General features: G+C 42.4%; 1 protein-coding gene across 1 annotated transcript in view; it reads left to right on the top strand.

Moving 5' to 3' along the window:
• The window catches only part of ABCD2 (ATP binding cassette subfamily D member 2), a 105397-nt gene extending 79205 nt beyond the window's left edge, over positions 1 to 26192 (top strand). The window contains exons 7-10 of the mRNA XM_044276772.1: positions 5388 to 5533; positions 8231 to 8315; positions 21032 to 21157; positions 25375 to 26192. Coding sequence (XP_044132707.1) covers positions 5388 to 5533; positions 8231 to 8315; positions 21032 to 21157; positions 25375 to 25585 — 568 coding nt within the window. The 3' untranslated portion in view covers positions 25586 to 26192. The remainder of the gene's footprint in view (positions 1 to 5387; positions 5534 to 8230; positions 8316 to 21031; positions 21158 to 25374) is intronic.
• Positions 26193 to 27993: the final 1801 nt, after the last annotated feature.

Here is a 27993-nt window from a genome sequence, read left to right on the forward strand (position 1 = left end):
AATCCGCCTATGATCTCCTTTGGGCGATCACCACTCTATTTTATTGGACTTTTTTTTATTTTTTTTATTTTTAATGTTTATATGTTCAATTTTGTTATAGAATTTCCCAGTCTTAACATCTAGAGCATTTTTCACACTCCTGTTTTAGTTGAGCCTACACCTGTACGGTCTTCAGCTGTGGATCTATCAGCATGGAAGAAAGAAAAAAAATCTTTGATCTCTATCTAGACCTTTTTACTCTTTGCACTGTATTGTATACCGTATGTTTCGCTTTATAAGACGTACCTAGGTTTTTGTGGAGGAAATTAAGAAAATAAAATATTTTGAACCAAATAGTGTGCTTTTGGTGGGTTTTGAACTAATGGGAGGTCTGTGGTTTGCGCACTGTTATGGGGGATCTGTGGAGGACACTGTTATGGGGATCTGTGGAGGACATGTTATGGGGGGATTTGTGGAGGACACTTATTGGGGGATCTGTGAATTACTCTTTTATGGGGAGGTCTGACCCCATTACATTGGGTGCCAGTAATAGCAGCCCAGCCGTCACATATAAAGTGTATGCAGCAGCCCCTAGCAGTGCTACTTTGCTAAACTAGCAGTAATGGCTTATCTGCAGTACTCACTATGCATATAATATGTCATATTAAAATAGGATACCATGATCAAATAGAGATTGACTGGGGATGGGAAATCTATAATAATAAGAAATATATAGGCCCTTAGTTTGAAGTGTAGGATCACGTTTGTGCGATCGTAAACCTCAGATCCGACACTACACTTTAGCCCTGAGAGGTTCCCATGGAGATGGGCAAGCGGACCAGAGGAGAGTGTAGTCTGGGTGTATGTAGGCGGCTTGGAGAGGCTGGAGCGAGCCCTGGGAGGATCGTAACTGCAGATGTCCTGGGGCTAGGAGCAGACACAGGGCACAGCAGCTGGGGGCAGAGACAGAACCAAGCCGCCGTCCAGGCATCGCAAGCGGCACAGACCCGCAGACAAGCAGGAGAGGTGGGCGGGTAGGGTGGAGAGCGCGGCACACCCCTCTTCACGTCATGCCGCCACATTCGCCTATTATGTCTATTCGCTTTATAAGACGCACAGCCACTTTCCCCCCACTTTTGGGGGGGAAAAAGTACATCTTATAAAGAGAAAAATAAGGTAAGTTCTTTAAGCTTTTTTCTTGATCTCTGACACGTGCCGTTTGCTTTCTAATTTTATTACAGATCTGGCAGGTGGTACCTCCTTTTTGTCACTATTTTAGTGTGTTTTCTTTATTTATGTTTTTTTATATATAGATTATTTCTGTAATTAATGTATATATGTTTCTTAATCTTATCTGTCCCAATTTCCCAATTTAAATTTTTTTCATTCATTTTTTCAACTTTTTCTCACACTCACACCCACACCCACACCCACACACTCCCTTCACAGTCGGTTTTCATACAACCATTTTGGCGTTTTTTTATTTCACTTTTGTTCGACTTGATACATTTTTTTCCTCCATGTTCACACATGACACACACCTTTTCTACTCCTCACTTCCTTTATCATTTTTTCCGTACTCTGTTTCTTTTTCACCACACTTCACATTTTTCACATTTCCTACTCTCTTAACAAAATTTTTTGAACCAAAACTTCCTTTACTGAAACAGTTCAACTATTTACAGTTCTTTAGTTGGTTCCCAAAATAAAAGGTATGTCACAGGCAGGCTTTACATCAATTGGCAGGCACACTGTTTTTGCAAGATACTTAGAGGGTTAAACACTTACAGATCAGGCTGCAGTTCTTCTCAGAATCCTGTTTGTCTTTATCCCAAGGCCCTTATGCCCTATTGCTGGCTTTATCCTTGGGTAGGGAAAACTTCCCCAGGTATATGTCTCCTTGCTTTAAATAGATCCTTCTGCCCTTCAGCTCTCTGGTTCTGCTGGAATACCTTTTGGCTCTGCACTGCACCTTTAGGGGAACTTGGTCTTTCTCTCTGGAGGCACACCCTTCTCCTGGTGGCAAGCTAGAAGCCTGGGCTATCTGGATGCATGTCAGAAGTTGCTCCTTAGCAGGAGTCCACACTGACTTCTGACTACACAGACTTCCCTTCCCTAAACAGGACCTGACTATTTATACTAGGGGTTCCCTATCTCCCTCTACTGTCTAGGAGGAGGAACTACACCCTAACAGGCCTGATACACAGATAACAGGGAAAATACACATAAAAAACATCACATAAAATACAACGACCCTGTACCGCAGGAGGTGGGAACAACATGGCCCAATTAACCCTTGTGTAGTGCCCACATTTGCCTAGTGGGACACTACAAGCTGTTATGGGCAGGGACAGTACATATTTTTCACGGCTCACTGGGTCAATGTTTTTAATTGCAATGGAAATGCAGCACCAAGGATAGGTTCTATTGATACCTCCATGTTTGTTCCCGTTTAGTTTCCACATTAGGCACTTAGTTTCATCTTCCACGTCTTTCTTAATGGACATCTCCCAGCCCCAACAGAGTAGGGCAGAGCATCGCTTTCACTCTCCTACCTTGCTATCATATGTGTAAAGTGAAGTGTTGCCATGCTGTGATATAGCTGATGAGCCTAGGTGAGAGTAGCCACACAGCTGATCAGTAGCTAAGGTGCATCAAGCAGCAAACATGCTGCTGGCTGTATTCCTGCTAACTCCAAATGGGCAAGGCGGACAGTGACAATTGCAGAAACATTGTGGCTGTGCTGCATTTCGTGGAAATAACGCATGCTCCCTGCATGGCGCATGTAAATATAAATTTAGTGGTGGAAAGCTTTTTAAAAAAGTACAGTGGCTTGCAGAGGGAGCTAATCATGGCCAAGAGACTGTCCTCCCATTTTAGTCATTCTTCTGTGGCAAGGAACTCCCTCCTGGACTGCCGCTGCACCGATTGATCTGCAATGTTCCAACTCACTGGAATTCCACCTGACATATGCTGGAACATCTGTATAAGCAGTGTAAAATAGTGGATTATTTCATCATGCATCAGACCATCTCAGCAGGGAGCATGTGTTGTTTTGAGGTCAGACAGTTTGAGACAAGTGTTGCGTACCCAGGCCCTTCAAAAAGGCCACCAGATTTGTCAGTAGGGACAACTGTGGCATAAACGATATCATCCCTCTGATATTTATCTTAGAGCAGATGCCCACACTGATGCATAAACAACTTATGCATCTTGTTGGGCATCCTGTAGCTGTTGGGGACCCACATGGAGGAAGTCCCACTGAGGAGGAGCTACCACTGGAGGAGGAGTCAGTGGTGCACAAAGCTGATGATGATGATGAGACTGGCCATGACAACCAGGGGAGCCTAAAAGAACTGGGTCCTCCGAAAGCTGAAAAGCATGGCAAACTGTATGCTTGTTTGCTTACTAAATGACAGGCGTATCATTAACATCATGCAGTCTGTTAATAACTGGATAGCCATGCTTTTAGACCCTCTCTATCAAAGTAAAATGGGGTGATGTTTTCCAGTTGCAGAAAAGGAAGCTAAAGTATTGTATTACCAGAATACACTGTGTACACAGCTTACCGCAGCTTTCTGCGCCCCTCGTGTCTGACTAGGAGACCCCTCCCCACCAAGTCACCTCCGTCCTACCATTTCCGCTACCACAAAGAGCAGAAACAGCAGATGCCGCTTCAGTGTCATTATCGTGATGAACTATTTTTTTCACCTGCTGCTCCAGGTTGACATAAATCAGTCTAGGTTCAGTCCTACCTAGACTGTGGCCTTCTGGGCAGTCAGATTAGAACAGTGGCCAGAACTGGCCCAGTTTGCTCTTTATGCACTGTCTTGTCCAGCCTACAGTGTCAACTCAGAGAAAGTTTTCAGTGTAGCAGGAGGCATCGTCACACCCAAACAGACAAAGTTGTCCTTTGCCAGTGTACAAAACATCAATTTTGTCAAAATTAATCAGGCATGGATCCTTGAGAATGTTCACACACCTCTGATTGATGCCAATGAATAGATCAGCCATTGCTGACGGTGGCTATTTATTGCCAGCTCCATCATACCATTGTCTGCCTGCATACCATCAGATTCCATACCTTATGGCTGCTGCTGTTACCACCACCGCCACACCCACTGCTCCCTCCTGATTATCCCCCTACTGCCACTTCCATTACCCCTACTGTTACGACCATTACCTCTACACAGCCACCGCTACTAATATACTACCCGCACATAGCCGCACACACATCTACTTTGTTGTCTGTTCCAAGCTGTTATCCTACTGCTGTAGCTAATATTGCGGCCACATGCCACTATTGTCCTACCCTTTCCGCATCCACACTGTACTGCTGCTGCTCCCAAGTAAGGCCTCATGCACATGGCCCTGTTCCGCGGCCGAGAGCGGCCCGTGGTAACACGGCCTGGATTCCTGTTGAAAGCAGGAGCGCACGGCGTCATTGGTTGCTATGCACTACAGTAATACACTATACAATGACGCCATGCTCTCCTGCTCTCAACAGGAATCCAGGCCGTGTTACCACGGGCCGTTCTCGGCCGCAGAACATGGCCATGTGCATAAGGCCTCAAAGGGAGAATTTTTCCATTCTCGTTCAGAAGACACTGTTTCTTCTGACAGTTAACACTTGTGCATGTATAAATATTGGCAGGCATTCTGCCTTTGTTAAGGCGTAAGTTTTGCCCCTTGTTCACAACCCAAACCACAGTTTTTTTTCCCCAATAACACCATGTATGTTTAAAAACCATCTGCCCCAAATTAAAACAGGCACAAATGAAGATAAATGTGGGGGACCCGCTGGCCCTGTCCTCAACATGCTCCCTTTTGAAAGCAGTGAGGGTGGCGCAATAACGCCACTTGTAACAAAATTTGTCGCAAGTGGAGTTTAAAAACTCGCAAGTTGCTATGTAACTTTTTTACGCCAGAAAAGAAGCACAGGAAGATGATGCATCTCCTCCATAAAGTATAACCATGTATTCACAAGTGGCAGATTTGTAGCAAAAATTGAATTAATCTCCCATGGGGTTTGTAAACACCTATGTATATGTTCCAGAAACAACTTAATGTTAAATCCTTTTTATTCTCCTTCGCACTTGTTTCAAGTTTAAGCTGTCTAAAAGGCCTAAACTTTTCTATTATTACTGAAAATGATGAATTTGTGCATTACTGCTTGGATTATTTTAATATAATAATTATTTTTATTTTTAATTAAGATGGCCCAGAAAAAACACAGGGAAATCAGTGAACACTAACTTTTGTACCTGCTCCATTGTTCAGTCCATCAAGTATAAAATACCTGAAAAGATGATTGCAGTGTAATATTTTGTGTTAATGTCGGGCAATAACCATTGATGTGTGATAGCTAGATACATATATCATTACATGCATAACAAAATCTTTTTTAGGCCATATATGTCAATTGGAACATTGAGGGATCAAGTGATCTATCCTGACTCTGTGGATGACATGCATGAAAAAGGATATCAAGATGAAGATCTTGAGCGTATTCTTGATATTGTACATCTGAATCATATTGTACAAAGGGAAGGAGGTACATGCTTTTTGTCACTTGGTTTCAGAATACCTATTATAGCTGTACAATAGCCATAAGACTCTATGAATGTCTCACTTAGTTTTTGGATTGTATTTTCCAATAGTGTGTCAGCATTGTCTACAAAATAATAGTAGCCAGCAACATGTGTGCATTCACACAACTGTATTTTCGGTCTGTGTCCGATTTGCATTATTTGTGGATTGCACGCGTACCCATTATTTTTTTAGGGCTGCAAAAAATACAGATAGGATACAGATGTTATCCGTGTGCTAACCGTATCTGTGCATCCGATCCGCACATTATAGAACATGTCCTATTCTCTTCCGTTTAATGGGCAAGAATAGGTATTTTTTCAATCGGGCCTGTGAAATGTGCGGGATGCACACAGACTGCATCTGTATTTTGTGGATCTGTGATTCGCGGACCACAAAACACATACAGTTGTGTGAATATACCTTTAGTTTGAATTTTCACTATTCTCTGTGGACAATACAATACACATCGCAAACATGAAATGGTTGTGTATTTTACTTATTTTGTAGCAGGGATTAGTCGTTTTACATCCATAAACTAATTCTGACTTCCTGTAGTGAGCACAGGAGTACAATACTTTGACTAGCTTTACTAATGGAAAGCAGCACTCACTTAATTGTGTGGAAAAAACTCATGGAATTATCCCACCTTAGTACAGTATCACAAAAAATATATGAAAAGGATTTTCCAGGATTTTAATATTGATGACCTATCCTCGGGATAGGTCATCAGTAACAGATCGATGTGGGTCCGACATTTGGCACCCCGCCGATCAGCTGATTGAAGAGAAGGTCTCGCTCCATGTCAGCGCTGCCTTCCCTTCATTGTTTATCTGCTCACCGTCAACATCGTAACGGTGAGTAGGATTAATTACAAGCCGTCCTATTCACTTCTTTAGGACAGCTCGTTCCTATACAGTTGAATAGAAACGAGCCATCCCATTGAACTGGACAGCTTGTAATTATTCCTGCTCACCGCTATGATTTTGATGGAAAGCAGACAAACAATAAAGGGAAGGCACCGCTGACATGGAGCGAGACCTTCTCTTAAATCAGCTGATCGGCTGGGTGCCAAATGTCGGACCCCCGTCGATCTGAGCATGGCCTTCTCTTTCAACCAGCTGATTGGCGGCGGGGGGGGGGGGGCTAGTGTCGGACCCCATTGATCCTGAGGATAGGTCATTATTATTAAAATCCCAGAAACCCCTTTAATAGCACAACATAAAACACATATTGATGCAAGACCTGAGCTTTTAGACATAAAACACTAGTATCCAAGGTATTTGTCTAGCAAACAACAGACCCTAACATTATTGAGCATTCACATCACTAGCTTTAGAGTTTCTTTGTGCATTAGGGATTGCACAACTCATATATTTTTTGCATCATTTGTCCAATGCATACTCAGAAAAAAGTATGGGGCGAAAAAGGCCTATGTTTTTGGAGATATATATGCATATTCCTTTTTTTTTACATTAATGTGAGTGAAATACTGATTGAAGCATTAATGTAACCCTTTCCACACATTAAAAAATACAGGAGAACATTGACTAAAAAAAGTCCATAGAACTACGATATGCCTGCCTTTGAATACATTAGTCACATATTTTGCTGTTTGTGTGACTTACGGTAGTTTTTTTGGCATAAACTGTACATATGTTGTATGTATCTTTTGAGTTGAGGGCTGACGAACCTTTTCTGCTAAGGCCTCTTTCACACTTGCGTTGTCCGGATCCGGCGTGTACTCCACTTGCCGGAATTACACGCCGGATCCGGAAAAACGCAAGTGTACTGAAAGCATTTGAAGACGGATCCGTCTTCAAAATGCTTTCAGTGTTACTATGGCACCCAGGACGCTATCGAAGTCCTGGTTTCCATAGTAGGAGCGGGGAGCGGTATAATTACCATCTGTGCGGCTCCCGGGGCGCTCCAGAGTGACGTCAGAGCGCCCCATGCGCATGGATGACGTGCCATGCGATCACGTCATCCATGCGCCTGGGGCGCCCTGACGTCACTCTGGAGCGCCCCGGGAGCCGCACGGACGGTAAGTATGCTGCTCCCCGCTACACTTTACCATGGCTGCCGGGACTTTAGCGTCCCGGCAGCCATGGTAACCACTCTAAAAAAGCTAAACGTCGTATCCGGCAATGCGCCGAAACGACGTTTAGCTTAAGGCCGGATCCAGATCAATGCCTTTCAATGGGCATTCATTCCGGATTCGGCCTTGCGGCAAGTCTTCAGTTTTTTTGGCCGGAGCAAAAAGCGCAGCATGCTGCGCTATTTTCTCCGGCCAAAAAACGTTCCGGGAACTGAAGACATCCTGATGCATCCTGAACGGATTTCACTCCATTCAGAATGCATTAGGATAATCCTGATCAGGATTCTTCCGGCATAGAGCCCCGACGACGGAACTCTATGCCGGAAGACCATAACGCAGGTGTGAAAGAGCCCTAAGGCATGCCCACTTTTTTAAAAAGCTGTGTGAGCAGTGGAAAATCTCAAAAATGCCAACTGTAACAGAGTAAATTAATATTGTGGGATATCCCCGTTAATCTGCAGTTTACATTTACTTTAAGCCTAAATAAACAGTAATAAAAGTGATGTAAGCAACAGTATTATTTTGCTATAGCTGAATGCTTAGAATATTTATGCCTATATACAGGGTGGGATGCTGTCTCAGACTGGAAAGATGTTTTATCAGGAGGCGAGAAGCAAAGGATGGGTATGGCACGAATGTTCTATCACAGGTAAGATTATTATGTTGCTTTTAGCAAATTAAATACAAGTAATACAAATGTTGTTTGTTGTCATCTATGATAAATGGATATTGGATCTACAATTTTTTCTGTACTCAGCAGCTGAGAAGGAAAGAGGCTTTACAAGTAATCATAATTCACAATCATATTCATTAGAAAAGTGAATAAGTGGATGAAATCATGCACAAGATGTAATTCCTTAACCCTTTGGCTACCTGAGTTTTTTTTTCGTTCTTTCGTTTTCATTTTTCTCCCCTATATTCCGTGAGCCATAACTTTGTTATATTTTCAGTCACATAGCTGTATGAGGGCTTATTTTTTGTGGGACAAGTTGTACTTTCTAGTGCCACCATTAATTATGGCATACAATTAGTGGAAATTGAAAATAAAAAACGCAATCCCTCAACCGTTTTACATTTTTTTCCCCACTGCGTTTTGTTTACGGCAAAACTGACCTGTAACGGATCTCCTGGCCCCCTGACTGGGTACCTCTGTTGATGGATGCTCCTAGTGCTGCCTGAGGACTCCAAGCACTCCACTCAACACTGTAACCACCACAGGAACCAAGAACAGGAACAGCAGCCAATCCTTTACAGTTTTATACATTCAACAAACACAATGGCATTGTCGGTGACGCAATTAACAAACACAATGGCATTGCCTGTGACGCACTCAATAACAGAATAGGCATTGTATGTGACGCAATTCACAAAATACAATTACCAAAACACAATGGGCTAACTTAATCACTCACAGGCACAAAATACACATTTTTCCCAAAACACAGAAAACGCCTCAAAACCCCACATATCCCCATAGTATTATACATCCATGGATAGTGCTGATCTGGGTGAACAACATATCCAAAAATCACCTAAATCCAAAAAGGGGTTCCCGAATTCCATGCAAGTAACATTTGGACGACTGCAAGCGTGGCTTTCCTGCCCAAAACAGTTCCCCAGATTTAGGCTGTGCGGCCGTTCTGTCTTCTCCTTCAAAGTTAGTATATGGGCCATAATCCTGAGGCTAGAGGCTGGCAAACAGGCCCCTCCAAAACCCAGTGGCGAGGTTATTTTCGCCATTGGACCCATGCCCTTCATTCTCTGGGTCAGTACGATTACAACGATACCCCATATGTGTAGGTTTTTTATGTGTAAATAGTATAAAAATAAATTTTAACTTTGAGAATAGTTTTTTTGTTTTACATCACCATATTCTGACCCCCATAAGTTTTTTATACTTATGTCTACTAAGCTGTTTAGGGGGTCATTTTGTGCGGGACAATGCATAGTTTTTATTGATACCATTTTGGAGTGTGCATGACTTTTGGATCACATTTTATTTCATTTTTTTGGGTAAGAGAAGTAATGAAAAAATGGCAAATCGGACATTTTGACCTTTTTTTCCGTTACGCCAGGCATGTCCAAACTGCGGCCCTCCAGCTGTTGCAAAACTAAAACTCCCAGCATGCCTAAATAGCTTACAGCTATTAGGGCATGCTGGGAGTTGTAGTTTTTCAACAGCTGGAGGGCCGCAGTTTGGACATGCCTGCGTTACGCCATACGCCGTATTGGATTTTTTAAATTTTATTTTAATAATTATGGGCATTTTCGGTCACGGTCATACCCAGGATGTTTATATTTATTGTTATTTAGTTATTTTTATTTTTTTATTAAACTTTTATATATTTTTTTATTTTTTATATATTTTTTTAACTTTTTTAAAAAAAAAATAGCATCATTTTAAGGCTCATAATTGACCTAATGAATGATGTTTTCAAATTTTTCATTTTGACCTATAAGGGATTTAAAAAATGACAATTTCTTTGCATTTTGCTCATTTCTTATGTTGGCCTGCCATCTGGTGGCTAAAATAAGAATTGCAGCATTAATGCTCTGAATTTCTTCATAGAGACTCAGCGCATTCAATGCATGTACTGAAGTCCTGATTGGCCACACGGGGCTTCAGTTTTTGCGCATTCAAGTGCCGTGATCATACTTGATCACGGCATTTAATTACTGCGATCAGCATTATTGCCAGTTGCGGTAATTAGCCGCAGGTCTCTTGTGTTTGAAACAGCAGAGACTTGCCGGCAATGATGCGCACTGCACGCGCGAGCGGGCGTCATGCTTGCACAGCGCTACCAGCACCGTACATGTACAGCGCTGGTAGCGAAAGGGTTAAAAGCTATGTACACCTTCAGAAGCAGTTTTTGTTTATGATTGCATTTTACTCATTTTTTTGGCTGAAAAAACATATTTTCACTTGGCCTTTATTAAAAATATTGAGTCGTTATGTTACTGTCACGCTCGTGTGTGGAAGGAAAACACCACACCGAGCATAGGAGGGAAAAAGGATACCGGAATAAAGCCTGGAAACTAGGAAAGATAGATGGACACCTCCTAGAGAAAACCCTAACTCCAGTCCGGACAGACTACCAGTATGAACAAGCCCCAAAGGTAGACAAGTTCATACACCGGATACCTAGAATCCTCTCTCACCCTATAGAATCCTGGAACTAATGTCAGGACTGAGTCTACCTGTTTCTCCAAAGGAAAGGACGAATAGGAGTCTCCCTCAGGCCTAATGACAAATAACAGGGAAAGGCAACACACACGCACACATATATATAAACAAAATACAAAAGGGAAAGGAAACACTTATCTTCAATGAAGCTTTGGTAGCACCAGGAACTCAGCCGAGAACAAAACACAAGCTAACCATAAGTCCAACAGAAGCTATAAACCGCATAGCATAGTGGGAGAAACAACAATAAATAAAGAAAATTAAATTACCACAATAGCCACACCTGGGGAAAGAAGGTGTGGCAATCACCAGAAACAACACAGACGTCATTTGATCAAAAAGGAAAACATGTCAGATCAAACCACGTGTTGCCAGTCTCACAGATCTTCTGCTACCTGCAATAATAAAAAAATTGCCCCAAAGGTAGCCTTTAATAATAATACAATAAAAAAACTAATACAAGTATTGCTACATGCAATAAAGTGATCATTACTTGTATTTTGTAGTTAATTGCAGAGCTTAAAGTTAAAATGGTTTTCCAGAACCCAAAGTACCAGTCACAGTTTGGACACAACTTCCCATTCCATTTATTTTCTACATTGTAGATTCATGTTGAAGACATCAAAATAATAAAGGAACACATACAAATTAAGTAGTAAGCATAAAAGTGTTAAACCAGAATATGTTTTTTTTTTATTTTAGATTCTTCAAAGTTGCCCACTTTTGCTTTGCACTCTCGGCATTCTCTCAATCAGCTTTATGAGGTGGTCACCTATAATGGTTTTCCAATAGTCTTGATGGAGTACTCAGAGGTGCTGATGTTGATGCTGGCTGCTTTTCCATCATTCTGTGGCCACACTCATCCCAAACCAGTTGGGTTCAGGTTGGGTGATTGTGGGAGGCCATGTTATCTGACTCAACACTCCACCACTTTCCTTCTTGGTCAAATAGCCCTTAAAGTACAGATTTTCACTGGTCTGATGTGTATCCCTTGTGTTTCTTGGCCCAAGCAGTTCTCCTCTTGTTATTGTTCCTCAGTAGTTACTTCTCTGTCGCAATTCAGCCATAAAGGCCTTATTCTCACAGTCACCTCTGAACAGTTGATGTTGAGATGTGTCTGGTACATTATCTCTGTAAAGATTTTTTTGTAAGCTCTAATTTGAAGTGCTGTTAATTTGCAGTTTCTGAGTCTGGTAACTCTAATAAACGTATCTTCTTCAGCAGAGTTCTTGGTGTTCCTTTCCTGGAGCAGTCTTCATAACAGCCATTTTCATCATATCAGTTGATGGTTTTCATGACTTCAATTCATGATACCTTAAAAGTTCTGGAAATTTTCTGTATTTACTGACCTTCATGTCTTAAAGTAATAATGGAATCTAATTTCTCTTTACTTAGTTGAGTGGTTCTTTCCATAATATGGATAAGAACAGTAATAGAATACGGCTTAGGCTACTTTCACACTAGCGTTCGGGCGGATCCGTTCAGAACGGATCCGCCCATAATAATGCAGACGGAGGCTCCGTTCAGTACGGATCCGTCTGCATTATTTTAGCAAAAAAAAGCTAAGTGTGGAAATAGCCTGGGACGGATCCGTCCAGACTTTCAATGTAAAGTCAATGGGGGACGGATCCGCTTGAAGATTGAGCCACATTGTGGCATCTTCAAACGGATCCGTCCCCATTGACTTACATTGTAAGTCTGGACGGATCCGCACGCCTCCGCACGGCCAGGCGGACACCCGAACGCTGCAAGCAGCGTTCAGCTGTCCGCCTGTCCGTGCGGAGGCGAGCGGAGCGGAGGCTGAACGCCACCAGACTGATGCAGTCTGAGCGGATCCGCCTCCATTCAGACTGCATCAGGGGTGGACGGCTGCGTTCGGGTCCGCTCGTGAGCTCCTTCAAACGGAGCTCACGAACGGAATACCGAACGCTAGTGTGAAAGCAGCCTAACACTGTATTGAAAACCCTTTCAGGCAGAAGCATTGCTAGGTTAAAACATTCGGGGCCTGGGCCCCTGATGTTTTGTCCCAGGCCCGAATGTACTGCCTGCCAGATAGATCCAACTGTATTGCCATCCTCAGGACGGCAATACAATTAAAGGGAGTCTGTCACCAGCATTTCACTTTTTTAACCCTTCCCACAGCTCCCTAGCATGCTTACAGTTAATAAAAACATTACCTCTGGCATCAATCCTGGACTTATAGAACCATCAAAAATGATCTTTATAAGATATGCAAATGCCAGGGGCAGCGTTACTCTCTTAGGTGCCCTGCTTGCTTAGCCTTTTCATTGCGTCCCTCCGCCCGCCCATCCTTTCCCTCTGACCGCCTTTCTACTAACTTGTTATTCTGCCGATATCCCGCGTCTGCGCACTCATTCCTTTGGCCGGCGCATGCGCACTGCGATGCCCATTCCTTGTACGGCATCACAGTAACTATTGCACATGCGCCGGCTAACAATGCAAAAACACAACAAAGGAGGCGGTCCATCGGCGCATGCGCATTAATTACTGTGATGCCAGACAAGGAATGGGCATCGCAGTGCGCATGCGCCGGCCAAAGGAGTGAGTGCATAGGCGCGGGATATCGGCAGATTAACAAGTTAGTAGAAAGGCGGTCAGAGGAAAAGGATGGGCGGGCGGAGGGTAGGAAGGGGCAGGGGGACGCAATGAAAAGGCTGAGCAAGCAGGGCACCTAAGAGAGTAACGCTGCCCCTGGGCACTTGCGAGCCCTCATTTGCATATCTTATAAAGATCGTTTTTGATGGTTCTATAAGTCCAGGATTGATGCCAGAGGTACCGTTTTTATTAACTGTAAGCATGCCAGGGAGCTGTGGGAAGGGTTAAAAAAGTGAAATGCTGGTGACAGACTCCCTTTAAATCTAATGCCTTGCAAGAGCTAAAGGACCTGTGATGACATCACAGTCCATGTGATCAGTTCTAAATGCAGTAGCTGAAAAGGACCTGCGATGAAGAAGCTGTGGTGAGGTCTGCTACATGAGGAGAGGTAAGTGAAGGGGTAGATTACTCAGTGTGAGAGGCAGAGCAATGTTGGGAGTTGTAGTTATTTAACTGGGACTGTATGTTAGGGCTGAAGTTATTTATGTGGAACAGTGAGGTAGAGTGATGTTATTTACATGGGACTGAATATTGAGGGGGTGATGTTATTTACATGGGACTGTATTTTGAAGGTGGCTGGGTAGGAGGCGATGTTATTTACGTGGGACTGTATTTTGGAGGGGGCTGTAGATAGAGAGGGATGCTATTTACATGGGACTGTATATTGGAGGGGGCTGGAGAGATGATGTGATGGTATTTACATGGGACTCTATGGCGGAGGAGGGAAATAATATTATTTACATTGGACTGTATGGTGGAGGGGCTGAGGAATTATAATTTCTGAGGACAGTAAACGGAGGAATATAACTGCAGGGACATTATAAATCCTGGGGGAACTTCAAGGCGAGCATTATAACAGTACCGGGCAATATAAATACTTGAGGCACTGTGTGGGCATTATAACAGTAGGGGGCGATGTAAATACAGGGGCACTTCAGGGTGAGCATTATAACAGTAGGGGGTATTATATATACTGGGGGCACTGTGGGGACATTTTAAATCCAGGGGACATTAAGTGTTCTTATTACTACTATAGGAGGGACTTATAGATCCACATTATTTCTTTTAAGAGCATTATGGGGGGCCTTATTACTACTGAGGGGTCTGTACAGAGCTTTATTACCACTGGGATAACAATAGGGGGGGCCTTATTTCTACTAGGGGCTCTGTAAGTACATTATTAATACTGGAGGGCTCTTCTACTAATTTAGGCACGCTTGGAGAGCACTATCACTGTTGGGGGCACTGTAGGGGGCAGTATTACTAATTAGGGCATTCTAGAAGGGAATTACTATTGGTGGGACTATGAGTAGTACTATTACAATGGGGGGGGACTCATTTTTCTTCAGAATAGTATTTGGGGATACAGAAAAGTGAGGAAGCTAAGATGTCTGTGTGTCACACTCTGCAGAGACGAGGCGGCTGAGAGAAGTTGTCCAGACCGAATGGAGAAGATGATGACAGATAAGATCTACATCAGAGGAGACGTCATCTGGGAGGCACTGGATGTGAGAGGTACGTGCTGCTGTATAGCAAGTACAGTAAAATGTCTTCAGTGCTAGTGTTTGCAGGGGGAGGGGTTTGGGGGTGGGGCGATTGGTTCACTTAGAGAATTGGGCAATATTCATTGGGGCTTAGGCCCCGAATCTTTTGAGACCCTGCTTCCAGGCAACTACCTCATGAAACTGGTTGAGAGAATGCCAAGAATTTGCAAAGCTGTCATCAAAGAAAAAGGGGCAACTTTATTAAGAATCTAAATGATAAAACATATTATAGTTTAACACTTTTATGTTTACTACTTAATTCCTTATGTCTTCCTTAATAATTTTCATGTCTTCGAAATGAATCTACAATGTAGAAAAAGAAAACAAAATTATGGAATGAAAAGGTGTGTCCAGACTTTTGACTAGTATTGTAAATATTGATGTCCTATCTTTAGAATGGGTCATCAATATCATCTCTTGGCATCTGTGCAGATTAGGCTACTTTCATACTCGCGTTTTGTGCGGAATCCGTCTTGTATCTGCACAGACGGATCCGCACCAATAATGCAAACGCTTGTATCCGTTAATAACGGATCCGTTTGCATTATTCATAAAAAAAAAAAAGTCTAAGTCAAAACGGATCCGTCTTGACTTACATTGAAAGTCAATGGGGGAACAGATCCGTTTTCAATTGCACCATACTGTGTCAGTAAAAAACGGATCCGTCCCCATTGATTTACATTGTAAGTCTAGACGGATCCGTTTGGCTCCGCATCGTCAGATGGACACCAAAATGCTGCAAGCTGTGTTTTAGTGACCGTCTAAAAAGCGAAACGGAGGCCAAACGCAGCCAAATTGATGCATTCTGAACGGATCCTTTTCCATTCAGAATGCATTAGGGCTTAACTGATCCGTTTTGGGCCGCTTGTGAGAGCCCTGAAACGGAACTCACAAGCGGACCCAAAAACGCCAGTGTGAAAGTAGCCTTAGCTGTTTTCATGAACTGGGGCACCGGAATTAGGTATTGGAACTACACAGCCTTGTACACTGTGTAGTGGCCATTCTTGGTTACTGCAGTGCTGCTCCCATTTAAGGTATAACGATCACCAATCGATGCCATGGGAAGATGTTCAGTGCTCATTTTCCTTTCTTTTTTTACTTTTTAATTATCCGAAAGAGGGTTGGGTGATTGGATGATAGTTCTTGCAAGAGTTTGGACAACAGCAGCATAACCGCAGTCTGTATCAATATAGATAAAAGGGGTGCTGAACAGCAAATCTGCCAATTCCTTGGGTCTCTAATAAATGACATAGTAAAGAAAAATGCAGTATCCCAAGTACCAAAAGCATATCTTTATCCACTCATTACGGTAGAAAAGACGCACAGTGAAAGCACATCTTTTGAAACTTGGATTGCTGTAGTTTTCTCCTCTCAGTTGACACCAGCTTCATGGCTTTCAATCATTAAAGAGCCTTAATGGGCTTCATGAGGTTTCTGTTGGAATATTTGTAATAGCATGAATAGCATTGCAGACTGCTGTATTCTTTCCATTAAAAATTCTGATAGAGAGCAGAAAGCTGAAGTGTCTACTCTGCCTGAAGCCTTGGCTGTGTGCCTAGAATTCAGTCATGGCTAACCTACGGCACTCCAGCTGTGGTTAAACTACAACTCTTAGCATGCTCCATTCATTTCTATGGAGTTCTGAGAACAGCCAAGCAAATTTACTTCTTGGGAGTCGTAGTTTTACCACAACTGGAGTGCCAGAGGTTAGCCATCACAGGCCTAGATAATGAGCAGTGTTTGCAAAATCCTAATAATCACCAAAAATCTCAAATGACTGCCAGTCAAGATGGTATTTATAATAATGTTTTTAATTGTTAATTGAAGGGTTCTTCCCAACTTATAAAGTGATAGAATGCTGAAAGGATATACCAGCACTTTGTGATTTTAGGGGGAAGACCTCTGGAACCTCCATGTTCCTAAGAATGAAAATGGTTTCACTGCTGGTTGCTAATAGTCCCTCTGAGTACCTCTGAGCTCCTGGCTACTTCATTCACTTGAAGGAAGGTTTGCTGCAGTTCCTTGAACAGCAGTTGTCCGGTTGTACTGTTCATCATACAAAGCATTTTTAACTACTAAGGCTCTGTTCACATCTGCATTGGAGGCTCAATTTGAAGCCTTCATCACAGATTCCGCCTCGTTTGGCAGAAAACTAGCAATTACAGACCCCATTATAAATTAGTGGATCCATTGACTGACATTGGTGTCTGTTGTGCTACACATCTGTCATCACCACAACAGTGATGTGAACAGACCCTTATAGACATGTTTGTAATTCTAGTGCTGACTCATTAGGCCACATTTAACAAAAGAGGCATCATTTTATTCAGTGTCTAAGTTTAAAGGTAGTCTGTCAGCAGTTCTGTCAAACTGCTGACAGACTTAGGTAGGAGCAGGCAGTAGTAAGTAATACATACCTCTGTACCTGTTTTAGTCAATGGAGTGTTGCAAAAATAGGTTTCGAATGTTGCAGACCTCACTCCTGCGAGTTCACCAGAAATGCTCCAGGGATGGGACCGCAGGCTTCAGCCAATAAGGCTGAGTGTATAAGCAGCTTCAGTGTCCCTCCTCTCTGCTGTTAGTGAAGACTGTTAGTGAAATGGGAAAGTAGCCTTACTTACCGACATGGGATCAGTGGATACAGCATTGCATAACTAGATAGATCTGCAATTAAAGGGGTTGTCCAAGTTATTTTTTGTTTTTTTGTATGTTTCTAACTAATCAAATGTAACAACTTTACCATGCACTTACTGCATCTGTAGTTGCTCCTTTCTCAGATCTCACTGAGGGTCACATGACCTATGATGTCAGCTTCTCTCCCTGCTCTGATGATGTTTCGTGCACAAGCCTGAGAGAGCAGATATCTGTCTGTACACGAGAAGTCACTGTGCTGGCCACGCCCCCTTCTCTGCCATCTGCTGCTGTCTGCCCTGTGTCTCCCTCCCACTGGATACTTCAGGAAAGATAAACCCCTTCATGAGCACAGACTCAGGGCTGAAAGCTTTACTGATGTCGGGTATATAAAGCAAATGTCGGGTCAAAAAAAAAATTATGCAAACTATATTGACCCGTGAGATGGACATAAACATCTCAAAGAGTTCAATCGAGAACCTGATTATTTTGTGCAATCAGTAAAACAGGGTACAAGCATAGCTGCAGGCAGTGAGGAGACAAATACTGGGCACAGAAGCTGAGTTCTGCAGAGCATTGCACAGGTAGGGGGAAGATCCTGTGTGTATCAGCAGTGTCATTGTACAGCTGGGACTTGTGGTCCTACACATACAACATACTGCTGAGTCTCCCAGCAGTCAGACATGTCACTCAGGGCAGGACTTGTATTCACTCCCTTAGCAGAGCAGGGGGAATGGCAGAGATTGTTATTGCAGCTAAGGGTCCATTCACACGTCCGTTGTTTCTTTCCTGATCTGTTCCGTTTTTTGCTGAACAGATCTGGACCAGATCTGGACCCATTCATTTTCAATGGGTCCTGAAAAAAAATCTGACATTGTGCTGTCCGTTTTTTTTCAGGACCCATTGAAAATGAATGGGTCCAGATCTGTTCCGCAAAAAACGGAACAGATCAGGAAAGAAACAACGGACGTGTGAATGGAGCCTTAACAAAGGGCCAGAAGAGAACCAGGGAAATGAGGAAATAGATTATTTTTTTTACCTAAAACTTGCTTAGCTCAGTTATATATTGCTGCTCATCAGAATTACAGTGCTATATATTTTTTTTTTCATAACTCGGACAACCCCTTTAAGGAGTCATTGGGTGCAGCACGTGTGACACCTGTCAAACCGGAAGTTTATGTGCAGGGCCTGGAGAGTGTCAAAGCCAGCGAAGGACCAAAGGAGTGGAGCTTGGGTGCAACAAGGGCAACAGTGATGCCCTTATTGCACCAAAGGCCTAAATTTGCATATAAAGAAAAACTCATACCTCAGGAACTGAGCCTCGGATCAACAAAAAGAAAAACAGCGTTTTACTCAGGTGAACCACAGCTTTGTGCCTGTGCAAACAGTTTGATAGGAAGGTCGCTGCTGACAGATTCCCTTTAACCCCTTGGACCCAGGAGGAGTTTTCATTTTTGCTTTTTTGTTTTTCACACCCTGCCTTTGCCTAGCTATAACTTTTTTATTTTTCCATTCACATTAGGGCTTCTTTTTTGCATGACAAGTTGTACTTACTAATGACCCCATTTAATATTGCAAACTTTTATAATTTTTTATATTTTTTTTACATTTTTTAAATTTTTTGTAATGATTTTGAAGCTCATATTTGAGCCTATAAATTTATTTTTATTTTTTTCATTTTGTACAATTAGAGATTTTTTAAATTACTTTATTATTGTGAATTGCTCATTTCTTATGTTGGCCTGCTGATAGCATTCAAAACAACTACCGATAGCCCCATTGGCTACAGGGGGTGTCGGTAGGAAGCGCATTTAGATGCTGTGATCTCACTTGGTCGCGGCATCTAAAGCCTTTAATTACCACTATCAACATTATTGGTTGGACAACAGGTCTAATGGTGCTCAAAGCTTGAATATTCATTGGTAATTACAGATAACTATTATAATGTTCTCAGGTATTCAGGAAGAGCTGGTGGTCATCAGAAATTTATTTGCCATGCTTGATATTTCGGTGGGATTGGCCAACCATCTAATGTCTATGGAGGCCTCTTGACTCTCCCTGAACATACTTTTGTTCTTAGGGTAGATAAGATGCTACCATAGATATCTGGCAGCAAGGCAGAAACTTGGCCCCTTCTCAATGCTACAGCTATCTAATTTGTATAGCCAACCTAAAGCAGGCCATACACATGAGAATAAAGTCATCCAAAATTTGGCCACCTATCAACTAGCCGGATCATTTGCAGTAGAATTTCCTCTGCTTACAATGTGATCAGCCACATTGAAAAAAAATTGGCCACTGTCGGACGAAACTACATGAGTATTCAACTGATCATTTGCCATTGTGCTCGGCCAGATTAATCTGGCATGTTTCTGGTGGGGGTCGTTCATACAAACAATCCCATGGTCAATCATTTTACCATGTAGGGGTAGCTAAAGGCTGACCTTACATATAAGGTAGTGGTGGTTGGTTGAAAGCTTTTTCAACTGACAGCTAATGCCAAAACACAGGGCAACCATACATTTTTATAATCATAAGGAAAGGGGGATAAGCTACTGCTAGACACCTCTAAAAGGCTGGGGAAACAAAGGATCTGGAATGTTGAACCGTGGCATGTATGCAAATTGTAGTTATGTGCAGTTTGATATTACATTAACTACTAGGCCCCCTATAATTGGGACTCCCACCAGTGCCTAGAACAAAAAGTCTAGAATGTTCTGTAAAGTGCAGCTTTCCAAACCAACGCCACTTCAGACCCATTGCTATGTTGGAATTACATTCCAGTGGTTACCACCTATAAAACCTCTTTAAAGGAAACCCGTCGTCATGAAAATGCTAATTAATCTACAGTCAGCAGGTTATAGAGCAGGAGGAGCTGAGCAGACTGATATATAGTTTTATGGAAAAAGATTCAGTAAAACTTGTATTTCAGTCATTTAAATTCCTGCTCATTCTAGGCTGTGAAGTCCAGGAGGTGGTCCTATCAGTGATTGACAGCTCTCTCTGTATACAGTCATAGAGGGAAGGCTGTCAGTCACTGATAGGACCGCCTCCGAAGCCCAGAATGAGCAGGAATTTAAATGCATGAAAGGCAAGTTGTACTGAATTTTTTCCCCATAAAACTAGACGAGTATATCAGTCTGCTCAGCTCCTCCTGGTATATAACATGCTGCCTTCAGCTCAGACACCATGTTCAATGTGGCAGATTACCTTTAAAGGGATGTTACAGATATTTAAATATAGTAGAAATATCAGATAGCTAAGAGAAATGTTTCATTTTTCTGTTTCCAATTTTCATATATTATAAAATTATGTCTTTTATGTACTAACTGTAATATTTACTTGAATGCAAATAAACATTTCTACATGGTTTTTATTTTTTCACAATAGACCACAATATGCATTGCTAGATGAGTGCACGAGTGCTGTGAGCATAGATGTAGAAGGGAAGATATTTCAAGCTGCAAAGGATGCTGGAATATGCCTTCTCTCCATAACTCACCGTCCATCTCTTTGGTAAGTAGTGAATGGCTCGCTAATGACCCATGCTCCTTCTGCTGCACAACTGAGAACACCATGTACATACTCAGATTCTTTCAAAAAAGAAACATATAGAGCAGGTATGGCCAACATGAGGCTCTCCAGATGTTGCAAAACTACAACTCCCAGCATGCCCAGACTGCCAACAGCTATCAGCCTACAGCAGGGCATGGTGGGAATTGTAGTTTTACAACAGCTGGAGAGCCACAGGTTGGCCATACCTGATATAGAACATTCCAGTAAATAAAAGTCTCTGTCGTTCTCTTCTGTCGCATTGATATGAATTCTATTCACTTGTTTCTCAATAAATATAGCCCTTACTACCTTTACCTAATTTACTAGGGTCCAGAAAAGCAAGTATTACCAGTTAGGCTACTTTCACACTAGCGTTTCTCTTTTCCGGTATTGAGATCTATCATAGGATCTCAATACCGGAGAAAAACACTTCTGTTTTATCCCCATTCATTGTCAGTGGGGACAAAATGTAACTGAACAGAACAGAATGCTCCAAAATGCATTCCGTTCCGTTTGGCTGCGTTCCCATACCGGAGAGCAAACTGCGGCAAGCTGCGGTTTTATTTCCGTCATAGGATACGGAGCCAAACGAAACCGGCATGACCCACAATGCAAGTCAATGGGGACTGATCCGTTTTCTCTGACACAATCTGACACCATAGAAAACGGATCCGTTCCCCATTGACTTTCAATGGTGTTCATGACAGATCAGTCATTGCTATGTTAAAGATAATACAACCGGATCCTTTCATAACGACTGCAGATGGTTGTATTATCTGTCGGAAGCGTTTTTGCTGATCCCTACCGAATCGAGCAAAAACGCAAGTGGGACAGTAGCCTTACTTACCGACATGGGCTCAGTGGATACAGCATTGCATACCTAGATAGATCTGCCATTAAAGGGGTTGTCCAAGTTATTATTTTTTTTTGTATGTTTCTAACTAATCAAATGTAACAGCTTTACCATGCACTTACTGCAGCTGTAGTTGCTCCTTTCTCAGATCTCACTGAGGGTCACATGACCTGTGATGTCAGCTTCTCTCCCTGCTCTGATGATGTTTCATGCACAAGCCTGAGAGAGCAGATATGTGTCTGTACACGAGAAGTCACTGTGCTGGCCACGCCCCCCTTCTCTGCCGTCTGCCCTGTGTCTCCCTCCCACTGGATACTTCAGGAAAGATAAACCCCTTCAGGAGCACAGACTCAGGGCTGAAAGCTTTACTGAGTAGCTGCAGGCAGTGAGGAGTCAAATACTGGGCACAGAAGCTGACAAAAGAGTTCTGCAGAGCATTGCACAGGTAGGGGGAAGATCCTGTGTGTATCAGCAGTGTCATTGTACAGCTGGGACTTGTGGTCCTACAAATACAGCATACTGCTGAGTCTCCCAGCAGGCAGACATGTCACTCAGGGCAGACTTATTCATTCCCTTAGCAGAGCAGGGGGAGGGGCAGAGATTGCTGTTATTGCAGGTAAACAAAGGGCCAGAAGAGAACCAGGGAAATGAGGAAATAGATTATTATTATTTTTTTTTAACCTAAAACTTGCTTAGCTCAGTTATATATTGCTGCTCATCAGATTTATAGTGCTATATATTTTTCATAACTCGGACAACCCCTTTAAGGAGTCATTGGCTGCAGCAGCACGTGTGACACCTGTCAAACCGGAAGTTTATGTGCAGGGCCTGGAGAGTGTCAAAGCCAGCGAAGGACCAAAGGAGTGGAGCTTGGGTGCAACATGGGCAACAGTGATGCCCTTATTGCACCAAAGGCCTAAATTTGCATATAAAGAAAAACTCATACCTCAGGAACTGAGCCTCGGATCAACAAAAAGAAAAACAGCGTTTTACTCAGGTGAACCACAGCTTGTGCCTGTTTGATAGGAAGGTTGCTGCTGACAGATTCCCTTTAACCCCTTGGACCCAGGAGTTTTCATTTTTGCTTTTTTGTTTTTCACACCCTGCCTTTGCCTAGCTATAACTTTTTTATTTTTCCATTCACATTAGGGCTTCTTTTTTGCAAGACAAGTTGTACTTACTAATGACACCATTTAATATTGTAAACTTTTATAATTTTTTATATATTTTTTGGAATGATTTTGAAGCCTATTTTTTGGAATGATATTTGAGCCTATAAAACATTTTTTTTTTTTTTTTTTTCAATTTGTACAATTAGAGATTTTTTAAATTACTTTATTATTGTGAATTTCTCATTTCTTATGTTGGCCTGCCATCTGGTGGCCAAAATAAGAATTGCAGCATGAATACTATCAGCCTCGTCAGCGAGGCTGATAGCATTCAAAACAGCTACCGATAGCCCCATTGGCTGCAGGGGGTGTCTGTAGGAAGCGCATTTAGATGCTGTGATCTCACTTGGTCACGGCATCTAAAGCCTTTAATAACCACGATCGACATTATTGCCAGTCACGGTAATTAGTCGCAGGTCTCTGCTGTTTGAAACAGCAGAGACTTGCCGGCCATGACTCCCGCTGCACATGCAAGCGGGCGCCATGTTTGCACATCGCTCCAGGGCCGTACATGTACGGCGCTGGTAGCAAAAGGGTTAAAGTGATATATATGTACGGCGGTCATCTAAGGGTTAAAGGGAATTTGTCACACACATGCATTACAGCCCTGATGCTTGCCAGGTTGGACATATAGCCATTCAGAATCTGTGGTAAAATGTGACCACAGCATCTAGGAGAGCTGAAATCAGGAGCCGCATGCTTCCTGGTCCAGGCAGCTTTCCCCTGGCTGAGATTGAAATAGGCGGCCTGCACTAGTAATAGGCCTAAGGACTTGTTCACACGTCCGTGTGAATTCCGTGCTGTGGACCGCAAATTGCGGTCCACAATACACGGACACCGTCCGTGGGGCAGCTGCATGGGGATCGCAGACCAATTCACTTGAATGGGTCCGCGATCCGTCTGTTCCGCACAAAGATAGAGCAAGTTCTATCTTTTTGTGGTGCAGAGGCACGGAACGGCACCCCAGAAAGAATTCAGCAGTGCTTCTGTAGTGTTCCGTTCCAAACCGTTCATCATCTCCGGATTTGCAGACCCATTGAAATGAACGGGTCCGCATCCGTGATGCGGAATGCACACGGAACGGTGCCCATTTATTGCGGATCACGTTCATGTGAATGAGCCCTAAATCTGTACTAATAGGCTTACAGACTGATTAAGTATATTCCAGTGCAGGTCTGTAGGTGGCAGCACTGCATTGGAATATATTGAATTCAGTATTCTATAATGCATAGATATGCATTCTAGAATAGAAGATGTAATCATCTACCGTAGGTTGACCTAACAAAATGAAAAAAGTAAAAAAAAAATATATAAAAATTTAAATCACCTCCCTTTCCCCAGAATAAAAACTAAATACATAAACAATAAAAAAACTAAATACAAATACATAAACAATAAAAAAACTAAATATCATGGGCATTGCTACGTCTAAAAAAGCCCATACTAATAAAATATTAAAAAAGTATTCCATATGCAAATGGGGTGATGGCAAAAATCTAAATTGCCAATTCACTATTTTTGTCACTTTACCTCCCCAAAAAAGTAATAAAAAGTGATCAAAAAGTCATACACATGCAAAAATTGTATCAATAACTAAAAATGACAGATCGTCCTGCAAAAAATGTGCTCTCACACAGCTCTGTAAACATAACTATAAAAAAGTTATAGGGGTCAGAATATGGTGAAGAAAACAAAACAAAATCAATTTAGTTTTTTTTCAGTATTAAAACACAAGAAAACTATATAAATTGGTATCGCTGTAATCGTACTGACCTGGTGAATAAAGGTAACAGGATATTTTTATCACATAGGGAACACGTAAAAACAAAAACCCATAAAAAAATTGGGATGCAATTGCGTTTCTTTTCCCAATTCCACCCCATTTGGAATTTTTTTCCAGCTTCCCACTAAATCGTTTGCAATAGTAAATAGTGCCATTAAAAGTACAACTTGTCCTGCAAAAAACAAGGCTATGTGAATAGAAAAATAAAAAAATTATGGCTCCATGAAGGAAGGGAGTGAAAAACAAAAATGGAAAATCGCCAGGGGCTGAAGGCGTTAGGAAAAATTTTAACTCTTAATCCAGCCATGGTTATGGCCAATAGAATTGTTATTGTATTCTATTCTCAAACCATACTTTTATTATACCTGCACAGGAAATACCACACTCATCTGTTGCAGTTTGATGGAGAAGGCGGATGGCGGTTTGAACAGCTGGATACCGCCACACGGTTATCACTGAGTGAAGAGAAACAAAGACTTGAGTCTCAGCTTGCTGGAATACCTAAAATGCAGCAGAGGTTGAATGAACTGTGTAAAATCCTTGGAGAAGACTCTGTTCTTAAAACTGTTTGTAAAGAGCAGTAGCTATTTTCAGGTGTCGGTGTCCACGCTCTGTAGATTTTGTACAAGAGTTTACACAGATTCAAGATTCTAATGTATTTTGTAATGAATGTACGCTGTGCATGGGATGAAGTACCGGAATCTGGATTGAAAGGATGAATGAATAAATGAACAAAAGTAAATATCTGACAAGAACATTAATATACGGTACTTACAAAAACATGTGACGTGTATCAGATATACAGAATCTCTACCATATGGGCCCTTTTCAATATTTAAAATGGTCAAATGCAATAGGCAGCCTTTTCTCCTGACAATTAGGCCATGTGTAGCTAATGTAGGGGATGGGCCTCCACTAGCATCTGTTTCAATGGCACTCTGTAAGGCTTCATGCACAAGTGTCCGTTATAAATTTTTTGCAGATCGCACACAGGCCCATTAATTTCTGTGGGTATGGGGGGGAAAAAACGGGACAGTACACAAATGTCATCTGTGTGCAGTCCACTTCCGTGTGTCCGGATTAGGCCTCATGCACACGAGCGTTTATTTTTTTCCATTTATGGGCAGTTTTTTGCTTTCCGTATAAGGTCCGTATACAGAACCATTCATTTCAATGGGTCCGCAAAGAAAAACGGACTGTACTCCGTATGCATGCCGTTTCCGCATTTCCGTTTTAACGTTCTGTTGAAAGATATAACATGTCCTATTATTGCCCGCAAATCACGTTCCATGGCTTCAATAAAGTCAATGGGTCTGCAAAAAATGCATCCGTATATCTTCTGTATCCGTTCTGTTTTTGCGGAACCATCTATTTTATGCCCAGCCCAATTTTTTCTATGTAATTACTGTATACTGTATATGCCATACCGAAAAACGGAACAGAAACGAAAACACAACGGAAACAAAAAACAGAACAATGGATCCATGAAAAACGGACCGCAAAACACTGAAAATACCATACGGTTGTGTGCAATAGGCCTTATCCAAATTATAGAACATGTCTTATTTTTGTCCAAGAATAGTCATTTCTAGTAATTGGAGCGAGAAAATTGCTTATTGCACAGGAAAGATATCCGTATTTTACAGATTCATGGTTTGTGGACCGCAATACAGACATGGCTGTGTGCATGAGGCCTAATTCCGCATTCTCCCCGACGCTCAGCAAAGTAAATAAACACTGGCATTGTAGTTTCCCTTCCGGATGCAACCATTCGCAGCTAATTCCAGCAGGGAAAGCTCCCATGATTATCTCCTGGAAAGGGGTAGTGAGAGGAGTTAAATAATGATTATATCTTTATATGCTGTGTAATGTGAGTATTGTGTTAAAACAACATTGACAGTATTATTCTGCTGGTCATGCAGCTTGGGTTGACCCTGTGATCTGGATATATTTGGTCACATGCTACACAATGGCTTGTCAATCTTGGTATATTTTATATTGTTATTTTCTCTGTACCTATATTATATGTGTAATAATAACTTGTAGGTTGTCCTTTATGGCCTGGCTGTGCTTGTTATATGCAGAACATCTGTAAAAGGGGTTGTCCACCCTTGGAGACCTTTCGGCCAGTCCTCCTATGTTACTCTATATCTCTGGTCCCGCTCATCAACATCCAGTTTAACGGGGGTCATGTGTACTACTGCAGCCCACTACTGGGCACAGCAATGATATGTCTCCAAAGCGTAACATCACTGGGTGAAATAACGCATGGGGGACGTGTCACCGCTGCTGCCAGTGATTGGCTGCAACAACCATGTGATCCCCATCAAACAGTAAGTTTATCAGTGGAGACCGGAACTCAGCAGTGGCGGAGGAACAATGGCACTGGCAGGAAGCATGTAAGTATACTTCCCTCCACAGACCCGGCCAGGGGCGGATAGGCTATAGACCGTACAGGGAAATTTCCCGGTGGGCCGATGCCCAGGGGGCCTCTCTCCCTCAGGCTGGGTACATAATCAGTGGTAATTAACGCTATGCAAATCAGGTGCTCATGTACCTGGCCAGCGACCGCACATGCCCTCCTGAATTCAACTGCTGTGGCCTGCATCTCGCCTCCTAAGCCCCTGCTCTATATCTTAATCAGAGACAACTGGAGAAAGAGGACCAAAAATGGCATCTACTGATGACTAACGCAGAGAAACCAATTTTTGGACAATATATTGTCCTGCACCATGGTATAAAGTGCTGCTGGGAGGGCTCTACAACATGGGGCCACTTAGTTTTTTTCTAGGGCCATTCTAAGTTCTCAGCCCACCCCTGGGCCCAGCAATATGGAGGTTTTGGCCGAAAAGCCCCCAAAGGTGGACATTCCCTTTAACCTGGCCATATACATTAGATTAATGTCAACAAAACCCACTGATTTCAGCAGGACCAACTGAACATTAAATATGTATGGGAGCCTCTCAAAGGCAGTTTCAGAGAAGAAAACTTG

Source organism: Bufo gargarizans, chromosome 2, assembly GCF_014858855.1.
Source record: "Bufo gargarizans isolate SCDJY-AF-19 chromosome 2, ASM1485885v1, whole genome shotgun sequence".
Taxonomy (NCBI): domain Eukaryota; kingdom Metazoa; phylum Chordata; class Amphibia; order Anura; family Bufonidae; genus Bufo; species Bufo gargarizans.